The following is a 13,651-nucleotide window of genomic DNA, read 5'->3' as shown; positions in this document are numbered from 1 at the left end:
AAAAAAAAAAAAAAGGAAAAATTTACTGTATATTCTGTGTAACACAGGTGACTAAAAGAAATAACTATGTATATTTATTTTTAATTTAAACCTATATTAATTAGATATAAACAAATGGTTTGGACAATAAAATTAATGCAAAGAGGAATTTGTCATGGAAACAAGTATTTCTATATATATTGTTGGTGAAGCAAATGGAAGCGGGGTTGTTGCAAGAAAGCAAAATAAATAATTAAAAGATTTTTTCAACTGTCTCTCTAAGTTTCACAGAACATGAAAATACATTCACCTCTGTACAGGCTAGTAACTGTGAAGTAGAAGAGGACATGGTCTGATTCCCACCCATTCCATATGAAAGATTTAGAATCACATGCATAAAGGCATGAAGTGAAGGGCAAATTTTGAATCTATCCCAGAAGAAATTCTTTAGTCCTTCAAAAATACTGTTAATGGAAAGCAACAGGAATGACCCATTCTGTTTTCATTCTATCAGAGGTACTGCAATTAATTATCTTTGTACTTCAGGTGGCTAAATCTGGTCTAAGTTCAAAGTGCGTAAAAGAAAAAGAAACAATAAAAAAGCCCACAGTTTAAAATCATTGTATGCTTCTAAAATCTATAAGAATATATATATGTGTATATATATGTATGTATATATATAAAAAACATTGTTTTCTCTTCATGATGTTGTTCTCTTTGATGAGGATAAAAGAGAAAAGGATAAATAAAACCTTTTAATGATGATGCTGTGAGCATTAATAATAATTTCCACTTCCGTGAGTGCCATTCAACAAAATATATCAAAGTATTTTATATTAAATGAACAGTACCTATGATGAGGCAGGCAATGACATAATATCTGTTCTTCTGAGGAAAAAACTTCAGCAGAGTTGCTGAAACAGTGACACGAGGTCACAGAGCCAGCCAACAACAGTTAGATGCAGAACTCACTAGCCACTGCACAGGGACGAATTCAGCATAATGGCATGGCTTATCTATTTGAAGAGATCAAGGAGAGCACACAGCAAGAGTGAAAGCCGTTGGAAAAAAGAGCACTCCTGATCCCTTATTTTGAATATTAGCAAAATCTCAAGTTCTATCTTAAAACCTATCTCCAAATGGTCAACAGGGCCATGGTCAACATTTTACTCCAGATGAAGTCATAGGATAATTAGCAAAAAAAACCCAGTTTTACTTTGTGTGCTGTGTGCTTCTCCAAAGTACAAAGTAATTCTTTAGACAAAAATGAATTTCAGCAAAAGATGTAGACAGTCAGCATTGAAGATTCCAGTTCCTCCCCCCAATCTCCTTTTTTTTCATAAAACTAACACAAAATTAACATTGCTACATTCAGATTTTTATCTGCTTTAACCAGATGTAAACACTTTGACTATCCTTGCTGTTAAACTAACATTAGTTCAACTCATCCTTTTTGCACCTTCTCCTGGTCTTTTTCATAAAAAAAACCCCAACAAACAAACAAACAAACAAACAAACAAAAAAACCCCAAACCAACCCCTCTTAAATAACTCCTATATTGCCTAAAATCTCCATATTAATGTCACTTCACCCGATCAGCTTGCAGATTCAGCTATTAAACATACCCTTGATGAAGCAATACTGTATGCTTGGTTTGGGCCTTATGCTTTGGCTTCTCTAGGCACTACTTTTCTTTCGTGGAGTTTTCATCGGAAGCCCCAGGCAGCCTTATCCTGGCTCTCACCGCCACAGTCTTCATGCTTAATCAGACAGGTACAATCAGCTTGTGGTTTATGTGGAACCTGAAGCCCACCTCAGGCTCCCCTCCAAAAATGGCATTACACTTACCGGGTTCTGTTGTGCCAGGAAAATAAATAAGTTGTTTTGATAACTATTCCAGCCACCGCCTTGTCTTTACCAGCATTACAGTGGTGGCCTTTTAAAGATGGTGTTTTGAAACAAGATTTGAAAGAAACATACAAGTAGGTAGTGCAAATTTCAATAAATATAAAATCAGTGACAAATAAGAAAAAGCAAAAAACTGACCCTATATATTTCTTTCCTAACTACTGGTTTCCAGCATACTCTTCTTGAAACGATAGCTTCACTTAGGAAGGTATGTTATCACAACACAGATTCAAGACCTGGTGCTTAATATGCCCCGTCCTGATTACGAACCTATGCTTTGATATACCTGCCGTCAGGAATCTGCTTCTCAGAGAAGAGTTGGGCATGCACCTATGTGTCTTGGAGCAGGCACGGGGCAGGGGAATTGCACTCAGACTGAGGAAGGCACAAGATGGGCAACTCTACAGTATACTTTCACTGAGTACCCTTTGGTTGGTATTACAATTTACATTTCCAGTACAGTCTGCAGAATAGGGAGACAGTGTAACACTCTAAATTAATTTCAGCCTATGTTCTTCTTTTTTTGTTTGATTAACTTTGTCAATAAATAAGCAGTAGCAAAGGACCTTAGTGACGCTTTAAATCATGCAATGACCTTACCTACCTTCCGCTACTGTTTATTTGAAAGTTTAGTTTTAGATAAATATTTGAGGTATTTAAAGAGTCACCATTTAACAACCACATTCTGAAATGGGTACTGAGGAATGAACAGATTTTTTCTTGTGAGATGTGTACACATCTTGTGAGATGTGCAACAAAATAATTAGCTTATCAGTTTGCAAAGCAGGATCTTAGGAAAAAAGCATTTTTAAAATTGTGATTTGAAGCCTGGTTGTAGAGATCGTTGTGAATCAATAAGCATGGAACTCAAAATCATCACTTTTTAGGTTTGAAATGCATTCATGTAAAAGCAAATATGTTTTAAGGATAGCAAATAACTTAAAATATTGTGAATATTTCTGGAAAAAACACGTAGTTGAACAGCTTAGGAAAAATGCACATTTTGGAATCTGCTTCCTTTGACTCAGCAGGCCTACAGCCTGGATTTGTTTGTTTGGTATTGCAAATCTGGAAGCCTGTTTACATATTTTAGGCCAAAAAAGACTCTTTGATCATATTGCCTCACATCTCAACATCTTACTCTATTACTCTTGTATTATGCTGTATGACTTTCTGAAAAACATTGTCCTGATCTGTAGACATCCATCTACAAGTATACATACATATATCTATATATACACCTAAAATTGTGGTTAAAAGTAGCAAAATACTCCTGTTACAGATGTACTCTTCAGATCATTGTGGATGGCCCACAACTGAAAACAGTATAACATCAGTCAGTTCAGCATAACTTCAGTCAATGCAGTACTTATCCGAAGTTAGGGCAATGAGTAATTAGACAAGTTGAGGGACATCAAATTCATAAAACAAAACAAAACGACTCCCCCACCCAGGTCCTGCTGACATCCCTATTCTAAACTGACAGTTGTAGATGCTGGGGCGGGGGTGGTGGGGAGTGCAGAAGAAGCAAAAATTACAGTGGCCGGTCTCGCATGCTCTCCCAGACCAGCATCTCCTATTGCCTCTGAGATAAAGTACTTGGCTAGACAAACCATTGGTCTCCCCTCCTGGAGTATTTCTTATATGCTTATTAGCGTAGAGCTGAGCCCAGATCAGTTAGTTCTGTGGAGGGTAAGAGAGAATCCATCCATATGATGCACTCATGTTGCTTCCAGGGCCAGAGCTTTTATTCCTGCTTATCTCTGTGCACATCTTTTGGAACCACAGTGCATTTTGAGTACCTCCAAAACAGCAAGAGATGCCACACACACAGACAGATTTCACTCAGAAGTTTCTGGGGAGAGGAAAAAATCTCTGAGAAAAATATCCTTTCTTATTGTGAAGCCTTTAAAATAATGATGGATTTACCACCTGCTTCAGGGATTGATTAAAGTGACAGTGCTTGACGTTATGATGTGATAATTTCTGACCTGCGGACATAATTGATGACTACAGTCACTTCCTGTAAACCTGTATCTCATGTTATGGAACGGCAAAATGACAGGGTTTGACAAAGCATTAAAAAACCCCAGTTTGGCTCTTTTCATCAGGCTGGAAACCTGCAACCCACCTGTTGATTTGGAGAATAGAGAGAGGTGAACAAACGAAGAAATTCTGTGGGCTCTGAAATCCAATTCTTTGCGCACAAGTAAGAATGCAACCACTTGTCCAGATTTGACGACAACCTAACATATAGGACACAGGAGATGTGGAAGGTACGCAGGGGAAGGAGGTACTTAAGTAAACAGCTCTGGTTTCCAGGACTCCACCCACGGTTTGGGGAGACGTACATGGAGGGAATGAATTTCCCCATGTTGTTTGTACCAGCAGAACCGAAAGACTACTAAGAATTCTGCTGCAGCCTTCCTGAATGAGAACCAGATTTACCCTTACCTACTAAGTCAAAATCAGCACCTGCAGCTGATGTCAGCAGTGTTTTTCACAATATCATTCCCTAGAGAATTTGTAACAATAGACAGCTGAACACAAGAACCAGATGCTGGAAAACAGAAGATAAGAAAAGTAAATGTCATTCGCCTTGTTTAATATACAGTCACTTAGGTTACCATCACACACAGAGTTTGGTTGTTTAATTAAGAAGTTTGTGCTGATGTCACAAATTCAAGTCAGGTAAATACATTGCCATTTAGCACATATATAAAACTTTTGATTAAACACACATAAATAGAAAATTAAAGCAATGCAGATACTGTCACGGCAATCCACGCCAAAGAACTACTGCAGTTATTAAGATATGTTTAGAGTTTTTAATTTGTTAAAATGCTAATGAAGGAGAATATTGGCTGAGCTGCTATTGGAGCTGTATCTTAGCTGCTGTAAATCTCACAGAGGTCTGAAATCATACAGTGGGGGCACTGGTTAATATCCTACCTGTCACTAGCACTCAACGTATTTTCTGTAAGATTTTAGGGTTGGCTGGGATGCTACAAGCTCTTATTTCAAGTACACTTCTTGCATTTTTAGTATGAATTAATTTATTTTGTTTGAGGTAATACTCATCCATCCTTCTTCACAAATACTGTGTTCTTTCCCACCTCTGTATGCATAACCTTCTTTACTTGGAGTAGGCTTACAGTGATAATTACAGTCAAGTTTCCTGGGGTCAAATCAATTTGTGCTTTAATACATATTGGGCAGACTTGGAAAACTCAATCTGTTTTTTTGCCACAGCTTCCGAATAAATAGCATAGTACAATCACCATATATGAATAGAAAATTGATGTAAATAGGCACATGGCTTTGTAAAAGTAACATACACATGAGCTTGTGTTTTTCTGTATTTTACATGTTTCTTCCCTCAGCTCAGGAGCTTTAGCTAGAAACTGTGATTAAAAGAAGTTTGAAGAATCCTAAGAGTACAGAAATTTTCTTTTTTTCCTCTAATTTCAGAAAGGGTCGATTTGGACACATCAGCATAGCTTATGCTTACCTGTTCCTTCCCATTGCTTACTGTTTATGCTTATTGCTTTCACATCTAAGAAGACATAAGCATATTTGAAAGAATCGTACTAAATCTGACAGTTAATGACACTTTGCCAAGTTGATCTTTTATGCCATGTACAGGCTACTATGGTTTCCCTAAACATTTTTCAGAGCCAGTAGGTCTGGATATATTACAGACAAAACTCAACATTTTCTAGCTGTCAAACTATTAATTTAATGCTTCATTATGTTAATTTTATGGAAAAGTTTTTCAATCTGAAGCTATACATGGCTTGAGTCTTTTGCCTTAAGCCATAAAGAAAGCAATGATATGAAAGGTAAACTCAAGGAAAAGACTTTGTAAGTACAGGTGAACTTGTGACTGGTGTGTGGAAAGCACGTTAACTGTACCAGGAGCTAAGAGGCTGAACATACAGAATTTTTGGTGGGAAAGGGAATGTTTTCCATCTGAAGCACAAATTGCACATGAAATATGAATAGAACGGAGATGTGTTTGGACAGCTGCGTTACGGTTTAGGAAAACCTTAAATGGAAATACATTTGGTCTGAAAAGACAATACCAATATAACTCTTGGTTCAGGTTTCATTTTCACAGGGGGGAAAAAACATCTTTGTCTTTTATAGCTTCCAATTTTCCCCTGCTGACTTGTGATAGCCTGAAACCAAAATAACTAGCACCATCGACACTTTACGTTTTTATTGTTATGCCTCCAGCAACTGGAAGAAAAAAAAAAAGCAAGTGAACCCCAATGTCCTCCTTTAAGAAAGACCTCTGAATTACACACATTGAAACAGAACCCTATTCCAGACAAAATTAACAAAGAGCATGCAATAGGCTACCGCTTCAAACATCTAAAATGCAAATACAGGCATACGCAATCTTACCATCAGCATTTTCAGTGTTTTGTGTAAATATAAATACAATTGAACTTTAGTGGTGAAGGTGGAAAGAAATTACAGAGTAGATTGCTTAGAAATCGCTTCACTCAACTATAATGTGGAAGAGGAATTAAGCTCTTTAAAATACCATAGCAAATTTACAGAAATTATGAAAATACCTCCACAATTCTACAGGATTAATTTAAAGAATACTGTAAGGACATTAAAATTTTCTAATGTAACTTGTAGGACTTTTGCTCAAAGAACTTCTTACTTCTACTTATACACAACTCTAAATAGCAAGTAAGGATGAACACCCAAGTGCAGTATCGCACGATATACTAGGCAATGTTGTTGACAGTGAACACAGGAGGAAAGGTAACATGCCATAGCTGTAACTAACCTGTGGGACCCAGAACTGCTTTCCCATAGCAAGAAAAGACCTGGTTCTGCATCTTCCTCCCATTCCTCCCTGTCTTGGTTTGAGGAGAGCAAATAAAACCAGCTGGGACAGAGCCTCTGCTCTCTCTAATGTGTGACCAGGATGTTAGAGAGTTTGGAGTTTCAGGGGTTTGGGCGTGGGACTGGGCATGCCCATGAATTCACTTGTCCTCCCGCTCAGATATCAAACACCTGCCTATCTATCTAGGAAGGTTATGATACATATGAAAAAAAAAAAAGAAAAAAAAAATCTGACTTTAAAATTTACTCTGTATTTGTGCACTTTGTCCCTCCCATGCACATCTGCGTTCTAGCTGTGATTGCAGCTCCATGCAATCCTGTATCCTTGTTGTGCCCTTGAAGAGGTTCGCTTGTGTTCTGGTACTAGTTTCATGACAACAATGTGGAAATCAGCATAGTCTTCATCTCCCGCTAAAATATGGAGATCTACCAATTTAGTGACACTAAAACGAGTTCATTTGACCACAATAATCCCCAACATATCTTCACTTAAAGCATAAGGAAAGAATATTGTTCACACTTTCTAGAAGGCATTTACAGGCAAATAGGGTCTGAGACAGAAGATCATGGGATATCCTCTGCTAGAGACAACTGCGTGGGTGGAGGCAGTGGAGGTAAGAAATCCATAGTAATAGCCCTTTTTCTATACCGTGATACAGAGGCCCACTGTAAACCATCCCAGTTGTAAGCATTAGTACTGTACCTACCACAATGTAAATATGGATCTACCCTCTCCTTTGTGTGTCTTCATCCTTCCTTTCCACTCGTCCCTCTCCACAAGAGAGATCGTACCTCTTTTCTAAATTTAGGCAGTGAAATAAATGTTTTCACTGTATTTATTCATAACAATCTTACTAGTCCTAAGTAGCTCATCTTGGTCATTTTTCCCCTTTTCTTCTGCATCAATAGTTGCATAGTGTCCTGGTTTTGGCTGGGATAGCTAATTTTCTTCCTAGTAGCTGGTATAGTGTTACATTTTGCATTCAGTATGAGAAGACTGCTGATAACACACTGATGTTTTCAGTTACTGCTAAGTAGCGTTTAGACCAAGTCAAGGGTTTTTCAGCTTCTCATGCCCAGCCAGCGAGAAGGCTGGAGGGGCACAAGGAGTTGGGAGGGGACACAGCCAGGGCAGCTGACCCAGACTGGCCAAAGGGGTATTCCAGACCATGGGATGTCATGCCCAGTATATAAACTGGGGGGAATTCACCAGCGGGAGGTGGATCGCTGCTCGGGAACTAACTGGGCATTGGCTGGCGAGAGGTGAGCAGTTGCATTGTGCATCACGTGTTTTGTATATTCCAATCCTTTTATTATTATTATTGTCATTTTATTATTGTTATTATTATTATTTTCTTCCTTTCTGCCCTATTAAACTCTTATCTCAACCCACAAGTTTTACTTTTTTTTTTTTTTTTTCCCAAATCTCTCCACCATCCCACTTGGTGGGGGGAGAGTGAGTGAATGGCTGAGTGGTGCTTAGCTGCTGGCTGGGGTTAAACCATGACATACAGAACTAAATTGCAAATAAAATGAAATCTAAATGAAGTCTGACAATTTCTTGCTTCTAAATAGGGAAAATTCATTCATATCACTATATAACTTGTTAACTGTGTCCATTGATTCTCCCCTCTTCCATTGATTATATGTCTGCCTAACTTGAAAAGAGTTACTCTCTATTACAAAGAACTGAGAACCAGATCAGCTGCATAGTTTACAGGAAATTTAGTAAATTAAAATTGAATTAATAAGAAACAATGAAGTACTTTTAAATATGGGCCTTTAAGGAACTATTTTCTAAGGCAACATTTTTTTCTTTTTCCTCTATTTTTTGTTTTGCCATTCCATACCAATTCCTGAACTTAATAATTTATGAGATACCTTTTTCCTCCAAAGAATGCTGGTATCTTCTCTACTGTGTATCATACAAGCAGTTTTGAGAGAAGTTATGGATTAGCCTTGGACATAATAAGAATGCGTAGTCAAACAAAATACTTCCTGAAACAAGGCAGTTGTAACATGGTGTTATAACCACCATTTGCTGATAAATACTGAGTGCTACATGAGGGTGAAGCGTAAGCCAAAGGAGCAAGATACTTAATTTAGGGGAAATAGAATTATGCTACAGAACTCTGAGATAATCTGTTGTTTGCCTACTCATTTACTTATTGGAAATTACAGTAACAGGGACGCATGTAAATTAATGTCAAGATTTCTTTTGAGAACATCAAGATCTCAATTATCACATCACATAAAAATTCAGTTTGACAGAACTAGAAGACAGGCTAATCTGAGATGCACACTTTTCCTATGTAAATAAAGAAAAAAGATTGAGAGCATTTATAAATATGCACATATTTATAAGACATATATTGTTACAGAAATAGCTTATTGTCACTCCCATAACCATTACCAATGTCTTTGTCTCTGACGATGCCCAGGAAAAGTTGTGTTGAGAACATCTTTACCCAGCCGCACAGAAGACTACAGAAAAAGAAGTGTGCACAAAATAATATTATGAAATCAAGATACTCAGCAGTGCATTTTCTAAGTTATGTCTTCATTCCAATCTGTTTCAGATGAGTTGATGCTGGATATTGAATGGAATGGGGATGGCATTTGTTATCGGTGTGGTCATTATATACTGAGTAAACTAATATATTAGCTGGTTTGGGGTTTTTTTGTTTGTTCGCTTGCTTTCCTTTATCAAAGTATTTCATGGTTCTCCTCTGACCTGCTAGCTCTTCACAGAAATTGCAGAATGAAAAATTTATGATATGAGGAAGGACACATTTGACAAGTTCACTTTCCACCCATGCAGAGTTTTTGCCTGTTAACCTACCCCACCCCAAATAGACAAAAAAGAACATGTACAGTAAAACAAACCAAAATATTTCAACAGGAATTACTTTCTGTTGATAGTAAATGGATATATTAAGTGCTAAAACTGTTTGGACAGTCATCTCATCCAGTCTTACCTCTAAGAGACCATAACAATAATCAGATCACATTTGGTGACTAGTGTTAGACTAGAGGAAAAAATCAAAGTGAAGAACTTTAACAAAGTCTGCCACAATCACCCTTCATACAGGTGGACTAATAAAAAGATGCAATGGCTCAGCTATGAAACATGGAGATAAACACTGGCAGCAATACAGAAACAAGGAAAGAAGTGGCATAAAATAACTTATCTGGCTCTAGTGACTAGATTAATCCCTTTACTAATACTGAACAATATTTTCTCAGGTGGACGATATACTATATTTTTCTACTCAGAGAAAGCAAAAAAATGCTGGGATAAGATTCATTCTGTCCACATTTGAAAAACACTCAGGTCACTGATCTGTGGTCAGCTGTGACTGTAAGCATATATCTGAGGAAAATATACTGCAGATGCTCATAAAAAGCACCTGTGGGTCCCCGCAAATGAAATTAGTGGAATAGACTTCCGAAAAAGAGTATTATGTGAGAATTTCTAGTGCCTGGCTCAGCTTCAATGGCTTGCTTTGGCTTTGGTTTTAGGCACTTTTTCATAATGGTGCTATATGGCAAACTAATCAGTGCCTGTAAGTTCACAGGGATAGAGTTTTGAACTCTTATGAAGAGGTGTAGGAGGAAAAGGACTGTTCAACCGGACTTGATGCTTTGAAAATTTACCTCCTAGTGTTCTTGAAAATTATTTCTCCTTCATGGAGAGGACTAGAAGGAAGGAAGTAATTAACTGAGGTAAGATGTTCCTAAAGAGAAAAGAGAAAAAAAAAAAAAAAAAAAAAATACAACTAGAAACGCAAGTTGCTTAAATCAGAACATTTATAGGTGATTTTGGGAAGTTCAGAAGCTATAACCCTTAAAACGCATTTCTTCCATGTTGTTACAAGGTAACTGGTTACCTTATCAGCAATCAATAAACGGGAGGACAAGTGTTATTTTGCAAGTGGAAACTTTGGAGGTTTTCACCCTGTCATCTTCAAAAAAGCAGACTTCTGGTAGTTTCTGGACAGACGACTCAAAGCAATATCATTTTTTTGTTTTAAGTTGGTCATTTGAAATGCTACTCCAATACCTTCTACATCCCCCTGTGTGCTTTTGAGTTTGTTTAGAGCTATTTTTTGTGTATGACTGAGTCTCAAATTTGCAATTTTTCCAACAGTGAAACAGAAGATAACCACTACTGACCCCAATTATAGTCAAGATTGTACAGACTTATTCATATATGCTGAATGATTTGGTCTGTATTAACAATACATATATTTATAGAATTCTTCTTTTCTACCTCCCTGAAGCTACACACTGACCAAGATAAAGGAGATGGAAATTTAAAATACATATTAACAGGAGATGGGGCTGGCAGTCTGTTCATTATAGATGAAAATACAGGAGATATTCATGCTGCAAAGAAATTGGACAGAGAAGAAAAATCCCTGTATGTGCTACGTGCCAAGGCTATAGACAGAAAAACGGGAAGACAAGTGGAGCCAGAGTCTGAATTTATCATTAAAATCCACGATATCAATGACAATGAACCAAAATTCACCAAGGACATGTACACCGCCAGTATTCCGGAGATGTCTGGAGTTGGTAGGTAAAACTTATCCTTATGTAAAATACAAATGGGTTTGAGCTGATTTGGAACTTATAAGTAATTTATTGTTTGAGGCACTTTATTAATACTAGCTTCTGTTAATATCCATAGAACAATTTTTGTTGCCAGTAATGTAACATAAATGATTGGTTTCTGCTTTTATTTTTTTTGTTTCATCTTCATCCACTTTTTAATCCTTTTTCCACACTATAAGCTACTCTTTACTCTTTTAAGCCCACCGGAACCATCAAAGAATGTAACATACATGGTTGTCTTATCAGTTACTACATAGTTCTGCCACAGCTGAACTTGCATAAAATGTATCCTCTTGCTATTTGTAAAGTCTAATTTACCAAACATTTCTGTACCTTTAGACACAAACAACTTTAAGCACGTAAGTATATAAATCATTTAATGTGTCAAAATGCTGCAAAATATGTTCCTAAAAATACCTAAAAACTTGCTTGGGTTTGGTTGTTTGTTTCTGGGTTTGTTTGTTTCTTTGGTGTTTTTTTATTAATTATTTTTTCTCTTTGGTGTCAATATTAGTAGTTGTTGTTGGGGGGAGGGGGGGGATTAATATGGAATTGTCTGTCTGTTGGTGTGGTTTTTTTTTTAAGATACCAAACATATGAAGCCCTTCCCCCCAAAATTAAATCTTTTTGTTTTAAAAATATTTTTCTTCATGGATAAAAACTCACAGATATTCACAACTGCTCCACTGAAAAGTAAAAATGTGGAGTGACAGTAGAAGACAGGTGAGAAATATAGCATCAAAGGAAAATAATTCTCTAAGTTTGGTTCAAATAATATAAAGTGATAGATAATATTCACCAGCACACATTCATCAGAACTTATCATGATTACCTAAGTGCTCCACGCTTTTACAGCAGAGACAGTTTCTCTGATAAGATGAGTAAGCATAAAATATATAGGCTGTGGGAAACAACTGACAGATAAATTCTCAAGAGTTATTTACTTATCACAAATTACTGTAATGGTTTGCAAAATCAGCCCTGGAGGATGGCATTGCTAAGACAGACAATAAAATACCAATCAACATTTGTGACTAATAAGTATCTTTGCAAAATAATTTACAGAAGCTAATAATTATCTCTGAGAGCAGTAGCAGAAGTATAATGGAACAGAACTGTATTTTATAACTCTCTTATAATCATGAGAAGGGAATACCTACACTACTATGTGTAATGCAAAGAGCCCAAGAATAGTCCATCTTCTTTTAAAGACACGTGGAAAATAGAGAAATCCTTTCCATTCAGAATTTACTTTGCTTATAATCTGTGAAGGAAAAATGTTGGCAGTGCACCTGTCATATTTAATTTGAAATATATTTGTAAGGAAGGAACTCTATAGGAATAGATAGGATAAAATGCACGATGTCCATGTTTAACCTTACCACTTAGTCCAACTTCATTAGAGTCAATGGAGAAGCATGAATAAAAGAGAACAGAATAAGATCCAGTGTTTTGGCACTGCCTGTGAAATTTTAAGTCTATGAAATGTCTGTATTTGATGAGGATGATGATAGTATCAGTACCATTATGTACTTTAAGCTGAGAAACTGTCCGTGAAAGACCCAAGTAAAGGTGAGTTTTACTGTGAAGAAAGAATTGGAGGAAAAGGATTTAAACAGTAGAAAAAGCCCCTTAGCTTCCAATATCAAGGCAAAAAGGGATCTGAGTTACTCTTTGCTCTGTTTAGTTGACATCTGCATTTGGGGATATAAAAACTACACCAAAATGGCAATTTTTAGCATTTGAATTTGAATGAGTAAAAGTAGTTTTGCAATTTCTTAAAGTAGCAGAGAATAGGATCCCAAATCCAGATCAGTCCATTCAAGAAGCAGAAATTCTATATTTCTGAAGTCAGTCATAAGAATGCTAATTCAACAGTCAGGATGTACACGTAGGTAAATAAGGAATACACAAATATATTCCTTCTTGGAGTCCCTTTGACCCGTTCCTCCAGATAAGGAAGCAGATGCCATAACTTGAGAAAATAACTTTGGAGTAAAAAAGCGAGATTTTTGCCATAAGTGGAATACAACTTCCAGGTGAACAAGTCATAGTCTTGTAAACCTTTCCATAAAACACACAAGAGGACACACAAAATACAGAATTAAGATAGTGTATTTCTTGAAATAACTAGACAAAAGAAAGCTATGTGAATGTAAGCCAGCAAAGATGCACATACAAATACGTACATACAACGAAATGCACACAAGAGGAAAAAAAAAGAGAGTAACAAAAATTAAACTCAAAACTGACAGAGTGTGGCAATGGCCTGTGGAAGTAG

The 13,651-nt window shown here is 36.7% G+C and overlaps 1 protein-coding gene across 1 annotated transcript in view; it reads left to right on the top strand.

Annotated features, from left to right (window-relative positions):
• Positions 1-13,651, top strand: part of CDH9 (cadherin 9) — a 96,284-nt gene that overhangs the window by 40,687 nt on the left and 41,946 nt on the right. The window contains exon 3 of the mRNA XM_049823795.1: positions 11,037-11,331. Coding sequence (XP_049679752.1) covers positions 11,037-11,331 — 295 coding nt within the window. The remainder of the gene's footprint in view (positions 1-11,036; positions 11,332-13,651) is intronic.

This window comes from Accipiter gentilis, chromosome 20 (genome assembly GCF_929443795.1).
Source record: "Accipiter gentilis chromosome 20, bAccGen1.1, whole genome shotgun sequence".
Classification (NCBI taxonomy): Eukaryota; Metazoa; Chordata; class Aves; order Accipitriformes; family Accipitridae; genus Astur; species Astur gentilis.
This window is presented reverse-complemented; position numbering and strand designations above follow the sequence as displayed.